This window comes from Ipomoea nil, unplaced genomic scaffold (assembly GCF_001879475.1).
Source record: "Ipomoea nil cultivar Tokyo-kokei standard unplaced genomic scaffold, Asagao_1.1 scaffold0164, whole genome shotgun sequence".
NCBI lineage: Eukaryota > Viridiplantae > Streptophyta > Magnoliopsida > Solanales > Convolvulaceae > Ipomoea > Ipomoea nil.
The window spans coordinates 754,789-770,314 of record NW_017616592.1 but is presented as its reverse complement, the minus strand read 5'-3'; the positions used below and the strand labels follow the sequence as shown (position 1 = coordinate 770,314).

The 15,526-nt window shown below is 37.0% G+C and overlaps 1 protein-coding gene across 3 annotated transcripts; it reads right to left on the bottom strand.

Moving 5' to 3' along the window:
* Positions 1 to 20: 20 nt before the first annotated feature.
* Positions 21 to 13,947, bottom strand: LOC109174949 (ABC transporter C family member 2-like). 3 transcript variants are annotated; one of them, XM_019324205.1, is made up of 28 exons: positions 13,853 to 13,947; positions 12,875 to 13,118; positions 12,714 to 12,736; positions 11,119 to 11,297; positions 10,158 to 10,197; positions 9,828 to 9,984; positions 9,560 to 9,674; positions 9,345 to 9,425; positions 9,180 to 9,204; positions 9,006 to 9,062; positions 8,282 to 8,347; positions 8,027 to 8,101; positions 7,831 to 7,938; positions 7,571 to 7,705; positions 6,753 to 6,859; positions 6,562 to 6,655; positions 5,889 to 6,056; positions 5,510 to 5,650; positions 5,196 to 5,396; positions 4,710 to 4,808; positions 4,065 to 4,606; positions 3,639 to 3,819; positions 3,184 to 3,507; positions 2,216 to 2,972; positions 2,002 to 2,123; positions 1,303 to 1,548; positions 525 to 942; positions 21 to 371 (listed from the first exon to the last, which is right to left on the bottom strand). In XM_019324205.1, exons 2-28 carry the CDS (start codon positions 13,044 to 13,046, stop codon positions 274 to 276), a joined length of 4,731 nt encoding a protein of 1,576 aa, XP_019179750.1. In that variant the 5' UTR covers positions 13,047 to 13,118; positions 13,853 to 13,947; the 3' UTR covers positions 21 to 273. The 3 variants fall into 3 exon arrangements, with proteins under 3 accessions (XP_019179750.1, XP_019179733.1, XP_019179741.1); XM_019324188.1 differs by having other exon boundaries at positions 12,714 to 13,118; XM_019324196.1 differs by lacking the exon at positions 13,853 to 13,947 and adding an exon at positions 13,750 to 13,767 and having other exon boundaries at positions 12,714 to 13,118.
* Positions 13,948 to 15,526: the final 1,579 nt, after the last annotated feature.

Below are 15,526 nucleotides of genomic sequence, written 5' to 3'. Positions count from 1 at the left end.
ACATTTAAGTAGCTCATACATATTTGGTATAAATGAAAACAAGAAATGAGCTTTTTTCAATATCTTTAGTTTGATGTGTACTGCAAAATTTGACCTAACAGAAAGATTGCATCCACCCCTTCAGTTCCTTTTCAAGAGGCACATAAAAACTCTATCTATAGGTATTGAAACGCAGAATAGCGTTGTTTGAACTAGTCATTAAACTTGTAATGTGAAATGTCGAGGTACATTATAAGCAAAGTCTTTGATGTGGTGAACAATGGGATTGCCCTCCTACATTTCAGCCTGGTCCCAGTCAATTGCTTTGCCCTCGAATTCATATTCACCATGTTGAATCCTGTTTGGAGCCAGCCTACTCATTGTTGCAAGACCTGAGAGAAGAAGAGTGTTAGATTGTTATCCTTAGAGAAGATATTAAACCATTTTGAATTTAACCAGTTGACCACTTGAAATTGGATTGGACCCTCCCCTCGAATGGCACTAGAATGAAATCAGTGAGATTGAGACTAAAATTATGTGTTTACCTTCAATCATTCTGTATAAAGAAAACCACCATCTATCTCTGGACAACTGGTAGTTATCCAGTGTCTCTTCAATTTCTTTCGTGTGTTTCCCCTCCAAAACCCCTTGCAGAGTGACTACAGCGTCCTTTGTTTTCCGGAGGATATTGACCTCGTCTTCAATTTCCAACTGCAAAAGGTCATTCTGCGATGAAGTCAGACTAACAGCGAGTGCATATTGTGCAGCAGCAGCCCAACGAGACGAGGCTAGCCATCTCCTTCTGCCATCGAGTTGGTTTTCCTTCTCCGATTTCTCTCCTCCCTCCCTAAGCACTAAGCCCCGTAGATACTGGGCGTTTGCAGCTCCTGTACTCTGGACCATCCTGTAAAACGCGCTTTCTTCATTCAGTAGCAGTGCTTCGGGTGTGTTATACTCTAGGACCTGAAGCAAGAATGCAGAAGAGACCAAAATGAAGTAGGGTATAAAGAGTGAAAAGTGCAAAACCACAAGTCATTGGCCAATTTTATTGTAACTAAGGTATTAGCAGTGTTGCAAAAATCGCGCCTAGGCGGTCGGCCACCTAGGCGCCCACCTAGGCTCTCTAGGCGCCCTAGGCGGTCCCCAGGCGCCTAGAGAGCCTAGGTGGGCGGAGGCCTGTAAAGGGCAAGTTCAGAAATTGGTGGCTAGAGAATTATTGGACGGAGGACGGTGACGGGCCAAGTCCCGAAAATTTAGTGGCGGTATATAAGGAAATAAAGTTGGGTCTTAACAAGGTCATCTAAATACCATTTGGTTTCATACCTGACCAGAATCAAGCAGAAGAATGCGGTCGCAATCAATGATTGTATTCAAACGGTGAGCAATAATGAGCATCGTGCACGATTTGAACTCCTCTCGTATCGTCTTCTGAATAAGAGCATCGGTTCTGACATCAACAGCAGCAGTCGCTTCATCCAGAACAAGAATCTTTGATCTGCGAAGCAATGCTCGAGCAAGACTCAATAGCTGCCTCTGTCCAACACTGAAATTCTCCCCTGCCTCTGAGACCTTTACACATCAATCAATACAACCTAAATTAGCATAGCTTACAATAGCCAAGACCTTGTGGTCTAATGGCACCCAGGTTGGACTCCCATATGGGAAGTTGTGAGTTCGAGTCTCAGTGGAGGTGTTATTGGCTCTTTGTGCTTCAGTGGGTTGAGAAAGTAGCTATGAACAGATACTACATTGTAATAGAGTCAGCCTGTCTCTCAGTGGGAGCGGCCTATTGGCCTTCCTAGTGTGGCCTATGGGCAACCTAGGCTAGTTTACCTCCTTGTGACCCTGTTAGAAGTGAATAGGTTAGGGATGTGAAGGACCATGGCATATGAAAAGTCCGGGCCTTCTACAGTATGTTTAGCATGTATATATATGGCAGCGGCTACGGTCACAAAGCGGGATTTACCCAGTACACACCCTCGAGTAGTGACTGCGGGGCAGTATTGAAGATATGATATATACCTCAGTATCAAGACCTAAAGAACTCCTCCTGATAACGTCTTTTAGATGCGCCCTTTCTAAAGCTTCCCAGAGATCAGCATCATTATGTTCACTGAATGGATCAAGGTTGAATCTCACACTTCCTGGCAAATATAAACCAAACTATGTTGAATGTACTATTTGAATCAGAGAAATCGCCAAAGTCCATTCCAATGCAAGTATCTAATTGGTGTACCTGAGAAAAGAACGGGTGATTGAGGGATGATTCCAAGAACTTTTCGAAGGTCTGTCAATCCAAACTTGGAAACATCACAATCATCGATTATAATCCTCCCGCTTTCCAGTCCCACGAGCCGAAACAAAGCATTAAACATGCTAGATTTTCCTGCCCCCGTTCTCCCGACTACTCCAACCTTATCACTCGGGGAGATTTTAAACGATATACCATGCAGAACAGGAGGAAGCTCGGGCCTGTAACGTAAGACAACGTTTTCAAACTCAACAGATCCTGCTGAAGGCCACGCAGGAGGAGGGCGGTTGCTTTCAATAATGGCGGGCCCTTCTGAAGGCAAATCGATATACGTGCCAACTCGCTCAACGGCATTCAAACTATTCTCAGCCAAACTTGCGAGCCTGAGAACAGCAGTTAATAAGGACGTAATATTTAAAGCGTAACTGAGAAGCAAACCCATGGTAGAGGCAAATGCCTCCTGGTTTTCTGCCTTTCCGTTCTGCATCACAGCAAACGTTGCAGTAAGCCAAATCATGAGGCCTCCTAAAGTCTCGAGGCGGATTGCAAGCCAACGGTTCCCACTCATTGTCACGAGAGTGTATCTAATATTATTATCCATGGATTTCCCATTGATCATGGACATTCGGTCATAAGCTTTATATGCACGGATTGTTGGGAGACCGTTCAGAGCTTCTCCAAATTGTGCATACACCGGAGATCTGGAGATTGAATCCAAACGCTTCACTTCACGGGCAGTGCTCTGTCAGAAACAAATCAATCTCGCATAAATACTAATTACCATAAATGAGGAAAGCAAGGTTGAAAAAGTCGCTAGGCGCCCTCCAGGCGCCTGGGGACCGCCTAGGGCGCCTAGCCGGGGGCCTAGAGTGATTAGGCGCCGATTAATCGGCGCCTAGGCCCGATTTTTGCAACACTGGAGGAAAGCAAGCGGTGCTTTGAAGTTCACATACCTGATAGTACAAGTAGGCGCCATAGAACAAAACTAGAAGTGGCAGTATGACCCATAGAGACATTGTGCTAACAATACCAATTAGCACGAATGTTGAAAGAAGTTGAGCGATTTGGCCCATAAACATATTGGCAAATGGTGCAACATTGCGATCTATGTCCCCCAGATCCTTAGCGAACCTGTTGATAATCCTTCCGAGCGGATTTGTGTGAAAGAAGACCATTGGAGCTCTTAAAATCGAGTTCAACATAGCATCATGCAACCTTCTGGCAGCAGCAAGGCTCGACGTGATCAGCCAAAAGGAATTGACGAGTGTTACGAAAACCTGAAATGCAATTGTTTTATCAAAGACAATTTAATTCCCCTATACCCCTTTAACTTTTCCAAGCATATATACTAGCTATAAGCCTATAATTTATTCAAAATTTCAGAAGCGAAAAGTTGTGCATGACATACTTGAGCAAATGATAGAACCGAATAGATCACATTGTAGAAACTCGCACTATATCTTGTTGAACTGCTTTCATCAGTCCAGAAGCTTAACCACATGCTGCTTGCAACCCGAAGAACTTCTGTTGAGACATAGCACATTAATAGTATTAAAACGGCCCAGGCACCTCCCAAAGCATTCTTGTACCTGCACATCAAATGAATCAAGGAAAACAGGTGAAACGAGTATTATTTTTTGTCTTAATTAACTGTCACGAGCCAAACCACACTAAAAGACTGAATCCAATCAATTAGCTAGTCTAACTCATGGCCTTATAAACCCATATATTTCTCTCTTATTTTTCAATGTGGGTCTCTTAACAATAGGCAAACGTAATCCTTATACAAATCCCAACTTCTACTATGTCATATATTCAAAGATATCGTCTTTACCTTGCTAAAACGTTCCAGCTCACGACACCTGTTTCCCGCTCTTCCTGTTTAATAAGAATGGATTTTCCTTCCTTCTTTTTCTTTGTTTCACCCGCATCTTTAGATGATGCATTTGTCTCACCATTAACAACAGGCTTCGAGGTTTTGTCACCAACCATGTCAATGAATTCATTATTATCATCTGCATACTCCTCCATTTTTCCCGCGTTTTCCATCAGTCTCTGAAATATCGCACCATTGTTTGAGAGATATTCAAAGGTACCTTCCTCTTTCACTGTACCATCATGGACCACTATAATTCGGTCTACTTGTGAAAGAAAATGCAGCTGGTTTGTAACTAGAACTCTCGTCCTGCCTCGTAATTCTCCCCTGATGCATTTCTCGAAAACCTGACGGCCCACATCAGCATCCAGTGCACTTAAAGGATCATCAAATATGTAAACATCGGAATTAGAATAGACAGCTCGAGCCATGGACACTCTTTGCTTCTGCCCCCCGCTAATGTTGACTCCCCTTTCACCAATTTCAGTAAGATCACCACCCTAGAACAGGTGAAGTTAAGGTTGAAAAAACATTCTGGTCAAGCTAGAATATGAAATAAAGGAGAACAAACAATAAACGTAGCAATGTAATAAAATGGCTTACAGGAAGCAATTCAAGGTCATGTTCTAATGCAGTCACATCAATTGACTTGTCATATCTTGCACGTTCAAATTGAGAACCGAATAGTATGTTTTCACGCACCTGTAAAACACAATAAGCATCTCATTGCGCCAAAGAAAGTAGGAAATGGCGAGCCGAGCTCGAGCTCCATATTTCGAGCTCGAACAAGCTCGAGCCCCCCTGTTACTAATCGAGCTCGAGCTCGACTCGGCTCGTTTGCACTCCTAATCGCAGTCAAGCTGGCTAAGGATACAAACTTGTAACAACAAGGTCACGAGTTCGAATCCCAGGCTCCCAGCCTTCTTGGTTTGAGCCGGTCAGCTATGAGCAACCTAAGCTGGTTTACCTCCTTGTGGTCCTTTGCCGGCTAGGGTTACAAGGCGGGGTTTACCCAGTGCACACCCTCGAGTAATGGCTGCGGGTTTTCCTCGCCACCCCCAAAAAAAAAAAAAAAGTGTAATCACGTACTGTTGCATTGAAAATCCAAGATATTTGCGGTACATATGCAACTGTTCCTCTGATGACAACGCTTGCATCTGTAACTGCAGGAAGCTCCCCAAGCATTGCTGAGATGAGCGATGTCTTGCCTTCTCCAGTCCCACCAACAACTGCTACTAAGCTACCAACCGGAATGTCCAAATTGATATTTGATAATGTTGGTTTCTCTGCCTGGATTTGAAAAGGAAAAATAAAAATAAAGAAATCCCTTTGATTCAGAAAGACGGAATACAAATTTTGAGATTTGCATGCATGTATCACTACTTAGCTTGTCTCAACCTAACCTTTGATTCCCACGAAAAGCTTCCGTTCTTGATAGAGATGGCTGGAAGTTCAGGCTCAAGAGGTGGATTAGGCAGCAGTATTCTATCTTCAGCTAAGAGAAGCTCCTCTAAACGTTTCAAGGATACATTTGCATTAACTACCTGTAAAATCAGTAAATAGTTGCTTGCTCACTTCCAGGTTATGAATATGAAAACAAAAATATAGGTACAAGGCGTTTTGACTTGTCACTCAAATTTTGCATTAACTTTGTATTTGGTGGGTATAGATTCAATTCAACAATACCTAAAATAGATAGATCAGTGAAGTGACGATCTCTCAATTCTCAACAAATAAATTTACAACAGAATAAAACACTGACGCATTTTAGAAAAAGAAAACCTGTGTAATAATATTAGGCAGCATGAAGAGCGGAAATCGCAGCACTGAAAACAAGGAGAGAGATGTAAATGCCCTTGCTGGTGTTAGATCCCCTCCAAGTAAAGTGAACACCCCAAATGAGATCACAATCACAAAAACTGGAATACTATTCAAGAAGAACATGTTCAACTGCAAAAAACAATGGAGAACGTTAAATCAGGCAAGGAGAAAAAGGGAAACTCATAAGCACCGAGTATGGTTACCCCAAACTGAATGTTCACCACAACTACAATGACTGTTATCTTATAATGTTCATTGCTACCGCTAGACTAACAGGAAAAACTAAAAGAGAGCAGAATCCATCTGCATTCTTCCACTTATTTTTGGGTGACGAGGAAAACCCACAGCCACTACCCGGGGGTGTCACTGGGTAAACCCCGCCTTGTGACCCTAGCCAGCAAAGGACCACAAAAAGGTAAACCAGCCTAGGTTGCCCATAGCTGACCAGCTCAAACCAAGAAGGCTAGGATTCGAGCTCGTGACCTTATGGTTACAAGTTTGAATCCGTAGCCATCTTGTCTAGCCAAGAGCACATCCCCATTATGCTCCAGAGAGATAATTATGGAATCAAATATTTCCATAAAACCTTAAACTGAACAAATATTTAGGAAGAGAGTGATTGTTCATAACGTACTGCTCCTAGCATCTGTGCTTGACGAAACCAATGGAGTTCCTCATTCCGAACTCCCTGAACCTTTGATTGGAAGCTGTCCTCCCATGCATAAGATCTGAAGCATAATATTAAATGAAGTGTCAACTGAATCATTTAGGCAAGCCATTTTAGTTGAGAAAGTTAAAATACACGCTTCGATTGGCTAAACATACTTGACTGTGTCCATTGCAGCCAATATTTCATTCATCAGCCCAATTCTCTTATCTGTTCGCTGTAATCCTTCTTTTGTCATTTTCTGCATCTTGCTTATGACAAAAGTCTGCTTGCAATGTTTCAAAGTAGAAACCTCTCATTAATACAACAAACAAGAAGATAAAATGAACTGTAGACAATATTGAAACTTGTAGAGATCATGAAAAATAAAAAAACACTGAATAACCAGAAATTAACATAATAACTAATTTGGTTCATTTTCTATTCCACGGAATTAAAAATATCTATTCTTGAGGAGACCCTGGTATTAGTTATATCTGACTTATTAGGAATAACTGAATTTTCATTACATAAAAAATAACCCTTTCATATACAAAAACATACATGCTATTCCGGGTATGGGCATTTTTGTCAGTTGATTATTTGTTCCTTTTCCATTCCTTAAACCAACCAAACAATGGAATAGTAATCTTGTCCTATTCTATTTCGTCTAGAATCCTATCCCTATTCCCTATAGTTTCCTTTTGTAACCAAATATCATGTCACGGTAGAAATAAGCCCGCTACAAAACAGCAAAAAAAAAAAAAAAAAAAAAAAAAAAAAAAACATTATCCCCTGTGGATTAGTAATATAGACAGCTACACGTGGAAACAAAACTATCCTTTTCCATAAATTTTCCTCCTCTACTAAGCGTTCTTCAAGATGAATTACAACAGGATTGCATACACTAATCCCAAGATGAATTACAACAGAAAAGAAATATTTCCATGTAAGCCAATTAAAATAAAACACATTAATGAATAACAAAACTTCAAACCTGAAGGGGGAACATGAGAGCAAGCATAATAGCACCAAGCAGGGATGCAACCCCCAACTGCTCGTATAGAAGCACCAAGGCAATAACAATCCTAAAAGGGGCTGACCATAAAGTGTGAAGGGATTGACATATTTGCTGTAAGAGATGAATAGTAGCAAGTAAGTCACTAAGCAACATGTTGAGAGTATTATGTTCGATTATCATAATTTTTTTTTTTTTTGTGGGGGTGGTTGAATATTTTTAATGCAAAGTATACATGCCTGAAGAGATTCAGCATCAGTTGTCATTAAGTTGGTTATCTTTCCAGTTGCAAACTTCTTTCGACTCTCATGGGTTAGCCTCAAGGACTTACGAAAAACTGCAGCAACCTATAAAACATCACAGATCCAAAAACATAAGAGACATTCTAAAAATTAAAGCACAGAAACTGTAAATACTACAGACAGAAAAAATTACCAGAGTTGAGCGCAGGCGATATCCAACACGCATGACATTCTGAAAATACTGAGCTTCGCACAGCACACCAAATACCTAATTGATTTTAGTATAAAACAAGTCATTACAGAATCTCAAATTTAGATACTGGGGGAGAAAAAGGAGTTTTATTTTATTTTATCTCAGCAAGTATTAAAAAGCTTCACTATATTGGACCTTACAGAAAAAAAAAAAAAAAATGTGATATTTACACGAGAGAGGGCACTGAATTCATACCACTCCAAGAAAAATAGCAAATGCATAGATGTAGCCTATCCATGCTGGATCTCCTCGTTGCATTGACTGCAGGATGTGGAAGAAATATGACGATGAGCCAAGATACTTAAACAATAGATTGTATGTCACAATGAAATAGGTTTTTCAATCCAAAGATTAAAAAATCCCACAGATTTGAAGCATGTTAAGAACACCAATTAAACCCCATAGGTCTCTGGTCATTCCACTCCCCAGAAAATTCTAAACTTACACTCCAAGCATTGGAACTTATCACAAGTTCCATCCTTATCTCTATAATAAGATCCATATAAAAGTGAAACCCCATCAAAATTTTTAACTTGAGAAAAAAAAAATGAAAAAAAAAAAAGCATTTGAAAATGATTGCACTATCAGAAGAAAAGGATTAAAGGTTAACTATATTTAAAAACCAATTTAAATGCCAAAGTTAGAAGAGCAGAATTATGAATAACAACATATAAGAGCGATGAAACTTAAGTGGTCAAGTTCTAATTTTTCACTAGATAAATAAATGAATCAGAAAACTGTATTAAAAAAAAAGTGTAGCAAATCAATTCCTTTACACACTCAACAATTTCACAAATTACCCCACTAATATATAGTATATTAATAAAAACTATTAGAGGATGCAGAGAGGCTCTAATTTTCAGCAACAAATAGAACAATGTAATAGTACAGAAATAACATCTACACATATACTACTGACCTGTAAGAGTTCATTCAGTATAAGTGGCCCAACAAACTGGGAGAGATCGTTGAAAATCTATGTTTAAAGAAAACAAAATATAAGGTCAAGGATATTAAGTACCAGAGTACAAACTCAAGACAAGAAGCCAAAGCATACAGTTTTATCTTAACAATAACTAGATTAGTCAATTACCTTCCAGAATCCACCCCACCAAAACCTGCAAATTTTCAAAGAAATGAAGATAATTTAGAGAAATCTTCAAGCACGTATTCATCTAAAACCATATTCCAATAAAACTAAGCCCATATGTCTAGAAATTTCTAAATCAATCTAAAGAAAAATTATCATAATCATTACCGCCCCCCAAGGCTACGATTTAATGCTCTCAAAAGCCATGGTCGAGGTCTTTGAGATTCCTCAGCCCAACACTTCTGAAACCTGAAGAGTCAAATCCATACCTATTTTGTCACAAATTACTCCTTTTGAAATATGTCATTCTAACAGAAGCAGTTAAAAAAAAAAAAAAAAAAAAAAGGATAATTCTATCTAAACTAATCTAGTTCACTGCTTACGCATCGTTGAGCGTTTCTGTCCTATCCCATGTGTCCAGTTTCCAGACATCCTTTTCCGTGAGAGGTCTCTTATAACCTAGTTGCATAAGTGGGTTCATCCATGCAAAAGTTATTGCTGCAAAAGAAACAAAGTGATGGATATTAGTCTAATGGAAGCAACAAAAAACTAAGACATGATTTTTTCCAAGGAAAAATGTAGTTAATGATTTGGAATTATTCAGTAAAAGTCTAAATAAAAACCATTCACACTCAGATAAGTTATACATACCTGAGAGTATGTTGGCTTTCCTCTCAGGACAAATCTGTTCTGCTTCAGGAAGTTCTTCATATGCAGTGTTATCAATAGATTCAGTTCGCACTGGAGAGTAACCCGGATAGGGATCCAAATCAGGGGCATAAAAGAGCAAGAGCATTCCAAACAATACCTAAACAACAAAAAAAAAAGTTTTAAATTGCACAATTTAGTCTAAAGAGAATTTAGTTTTGTGACTAGAGTCAATAACAGATGTGCCCACTTTCAATTTTGATCAAGTCATTACTTATTTAAGATGAACAACCTCAATTAACATTTTTTGAGAAAGGAAAAGGCGCAACAAACCTGGACAGCAACCTCACTGACGTACAAATACAGTACAGACCTGCACAGAAATTAATGAAACAACACATTTTAAGCGAAGAAACAACACTGTTGCAGTATTTTCACATGTCACATAAAGGTATTTCAGTAACATTTTCACTTCTTATTTACTTGTCAAAATAACAAAAGGAATTGGAAGGTTAATAGTAACATGCAGTGTTTCTACATATATGCATATAACAATTGATATTTTCTGCAGTGGCAGCAAAAGTTTCAGTAAATTGACTAGAGAGTTAAGAAAATGAATATTGCTAGGAATATGAAGTAATTTAGAGGTATAATAATGTGAGGTAGTCCGAATTGTACAAACGCCCATGTGTCTCCCAAAGCGAAATACAGAGTATATAAAATAAGCTCTCTTCTTCCTATCTGCCACTATGACCTGCTCTAATACCAACCACTCAACTGGGTTATAATGCACATGGGCCAAACCACACTAAAAGACTGAACTCAATCAATTAGTTAGTCTAACCCATGATCATTTTGTATGTAATCAGCTATCAGCTAACAGCTAATTTACCAAACATCTTTCTACAATCAGCTAATGATATCAACTACTCAAACTCACTAACCCAATCAACTAACAACTAACAGCTAACAGTTATTTACCAAACACTCCCTTAGTCTAACCCATAATCCCATGATCTTATAAACCCATATATTTCTCTCTTATTTTTCAATGTAGGACCCTTAGCACATAGCAAATGTGCAAACCTTGGTTATGAATATGGATTGTGAATAATCCATAATCTACCCCAACTTATGGAGTACTTTTATTGGCTTGGATATGCTAAAATGTATTGTACTATCTGTAATCCATAATCCTTGAGAAACGTGTAGAAGCTGGATAAAAATAATTTCAATTATCTAATTAAATAAGTGTTACCACAGGCACAATATACTACGGAGTAAGATGACCAACCTGCTGTAAAACTCTGAAACAGCCATTATGAGGTTGAACATCACAGAGTCCCCTACCAATGCATAAATTACTCCAAACCTAACAAACCACCGAGTCTCTCGGATGTAGACTTTTGTTTCGATGCCAATCATCACCACCATAGAGAGCCATGCAAGAGCTTCAATGGTTAAGGAAATTATCTACAACATAACAATTTGAAAATCGTCATTACTGATCTTACGATAATTGAAAATATTAGATTATTAAGAAAAAAGAACACATATCACATTTTAGGTGTTACTGTATTCTCTCTTCTACAGAAAAAATATAAGCAGGCTTTTAACAGCTCACCAATTTCTCATTGCTTATTCCTTTTATTGTATGGATGCCATACTTATCACTAATTTCTCATTATATATTCCTGTTTTATGCAGATGCCATACTTCATTAATTCCTAAATACTTAGAATAACAGATGATCTTAGAGGATTTGGGTCCATTACAGAGTTGTAAATTGTAAAATGTACTCCAAAGAAACTACAGAAAGGAAGAATAAACTCCAAGAGATACAGCACAGCCTTAAACAATAAAAGTGTGAGACATATCAAACCACTACATATTATACGAAGGCACACCACCTCTAAGAAACAATGACTTTCAACTACTTAAACTACAGGTGATAGCAACCATGTATGCTCAACCACTTTAAAGCCTTAAAAATCCAAAACGGCATCATGTAGTTTGGGAACCGTAAAAATCCAAAACGGCAAGCAAGTATGCTCAACCCCTTTAAAGCCTTAAAAACTCATCAGTCCCTACTATAGGACATTCTAACTGATTGACAAAAATACCTCGTTCCTCTTAATTACACAAAATAGAAAGCAACTAGCCATTTTTTAAACCAGCCCCTAACTAAAAACAAATTGGAAGCCCCCAACCTCTAACAGGCCACATTAAGCACCATATTATTTTCCTTTGCATTTTAGTTGAACCAGCCAGCCCCTTCCACCACCACTCAGCTGGAAAAAACATTAAGTTCTTATTTTTATTAAAAATAAAAAATAAAAAATAAGCATCAATGAGACTAGTTCACTTCTACCCATCAACAACTATCTTATCACATGCCTAAATCAATATGGTACTTTGGTTTTTGAAGCATGTTCTCCTTTTCGTTGTAGGTAGAGTACTATTCTACAACTCCCTCAAACCAAATATAACAGACATATTTAGAAAATAAAATAACAACAACAACAGTAATAATAGTAATTATTATAATTATAATAATAATTAGAAACGTCAGGCAATCTACTTTTTTATAATGACCTTCAGGCACTTCTATTAGTGGAAATAATGACATTTAATGTTAATACCTTTATTGGTGATGGGTAAACTTTGAAGTTTACAACTTAATGAACTTTCACTTTAGGAAGTGGAAAATTATATTTGGGCATTTAAAACTGGAAACATGGACAATTATATCAATAATCAATAAATGAAAATGTTTCAAATTTTACCAGTAGCATCTAGGGCATATAATGCAGAAATACCACATTTGTAATGTGTTTTGTGCCCAGTAATTCTAGATAAATAGCATATGAAAGAGTAGGAAGCTGATACCTCATATGGAGCGATACCAGTCTGCCCATCAACATTTAAGACAGAGATTCCCATGACCAATCTATATAAGGGTTCACCGGTACAATAAGCAGCCAGCAAACCCAACACATAGTTGTAGTATTTCGACTTTAAACAGAACCTCTGGACCGTGAAGTCTTTCTTTGTCTTCCATATTCGGTATAGGCACAGCACCAAAATCAGAAGATGAGAAATAGATATCACCAGAGTGTCGGTTACACATGGGGTGTAAACTCCAAATGCATTCTCCACCGCGGTTGACCACACCCCATTCTTCACTGGCTGACAATACCAATCCAATGGCTTGATAGCCATCTTTAGTCACTTTAACACCACTACTGTACCCTTTATGGTCTCATTGACAGTATCCCAAATCCTTATTTGCTTCTGCAAAAATCATAACCCAAAACTATCCTCAAAATACTAACAAATTCACTTTATCTGAATTATCAAAAAAAAAAAAAAAAACAAAAAACAAAAGAAAAAACAAAACAAGACAAAAAACAAAAAGTATAATTCTAATAATTGAGCACTGAAGTACTTGCATCTTCAAATACTCTTTCCTATAATCACAACCTCATGAAAATCTTGAAAGTCCACCAGACCCCCATCCCCACCCTCCACCACCACCCCCCCCCCCCCCCCCCCAAAAAAAAAAAGAAAAAAAAAAAAGAGAGAAGTTAAACGTTTGCCCATTGGATTTCACTTGCATCCCTGAACCTACTTTGATTCTTGAAACAAAGATCAGTACTAAAATCCTGTATCACAGGCACTCTGCTCTCAACTCTCGAGTGTTTATAAGCAAAGATGCTATTGATTTAAATAATAAAAATATAACTGGAGGAAAAAAAAAAAAAAGAAAAAAAAAAAGAACTAGAACTAGAAGAACAGAAATGGGAAAATGTAAACAGATCTTAAAATAGAACACCAAAAAAATGCATTGCAATCTTGTAACTAGCATGACGACAAAGCAAGAAAAGCGTAGATTCCACCAAAAGAACCAAAAAACAAACATAACTTTACAAAGATTGTAGTTTGATGAAGTATGCATGAAAAGTGCTGAGAGTTGAGCTGAAAAAAGTAGATTTTCTGGTAAAGATGGGAGCTTTAAAGAGCTTTACCTCTTCCAGTGAAGCGTTTAGAGAGAAGAAACGTGTATGAATCTTGATAGGTATAATATAGAGAATCAAAGTACATATTTTTATGAGTTTTTGACATTTTCTATAATTGTGGACTTGGCGGCATCGTCGTCGTGGGTCAGTGGTTGTTCAGATTAGATTATTTCACTTTGCCCCTCCAAGTTTCCTAATTTTTACACAACCCCCTTCCTACCTACTCAAGTACTCATCCCAAATTCCCAATTTGATTGAACTCCCACAAATATCCCCATATTCATTTCTTTCCAAATTAAACTAATAACCTAATCCTAATCCTTTCAAAAAAATAATAATAATAATAATAACCTAATGTGTTGTATGCCACTTTGTGTTATCTCTACTGCATCATTATGGGATAGAAAAGGGGATTGATTTTCATTGTATGGGAATGGAACCAATGAGCCTTTTTAAAAAAAAAAAAAATTATTTTACAAACGATATTGAAGTATAAACTTCTTAAATGAATTTATAGTTAATTTGTTCTTTTTTTTTTTTTTTTTTTTTGTGATGAAGGAAATCAACTGCTATTACTAAAAAATGTGCATTAAGTAAATTTTACTACTGTGTAATAGTTTGCAAGAAAAAGTCAACGGCCTGTGGTCAAGTGACATGGAGTGACTCTCTCAAATGGGGAGTCATAGGTTGAGAAGTTATATATGAACATATACTACATTGTAATGAGTAGTACTCAAAAAAAAATGAAAAGAAAAAAAATAGGTCAATGAAAATGGAAAATAATCTAAGTGGAGTAAGTATAAAGAAAATATCAAGTTGATAATTAACATAGAATTTTAATGTATGTTTACTAATTGAAGAATTCTCCATTTTTGTAAAATATAAAAAGGAAATAGAGATTTTGTTTATTCGTACATTTCTCCTATGTTGAAAACAAAGTATGGGATTGAACAATTAGATACATGAAAAATGAAAAATGAAACAAAATAGGACAATGCTAAATGCCCTACATGTACAACTCACAATAAAATCAATTCCTAATGTAGTAATATGGAAGTTCTAATATGTTGAAATTTGAAATTAAAATGAAAAAAAAAAAAAAAACTATTAGAACTTGTCACATCACGGAGTGACTTTGGTGTGAATAGTAAATATATGATTTTGCATTTTTCAAAAAAAAAAATTATATAACTGAAGTAAATGTATTCAAAGTTTTTCTATATACTGAGAGTATTTTGAGGAGTAAAAGTTAAATCTTGAGGTGTAAGGAAGACTAGGAGGAACTAGGATGATAGGATTTGACATCTAAAAATTGTGAAAGGTCAATTTTTGAAAATAAGAAACTTCAAGGGCTAAAGTGCAGTTATATATATATATATATATATATATATATATATATATATATATATATATAATATTATAGACACATGATGTGATGAATTGATGATAATTTATTCATAATTTTTTTTATAATAAGACTTTCCAATTTCACTGAATTTTATCATGAATTTATAAATCTATCCCCAAATTTATAAAAATGTAAATTAGAAGAATTTAATCTCGAAACTCAACACTAAACTAGACATTTTTATGCAAAAATAATTTAACCTAAACCTCAATGTTGGTATTATTATTCATAGTTATAGTTATAATAACTTATAATTACGGAGTATTATAGTGTTT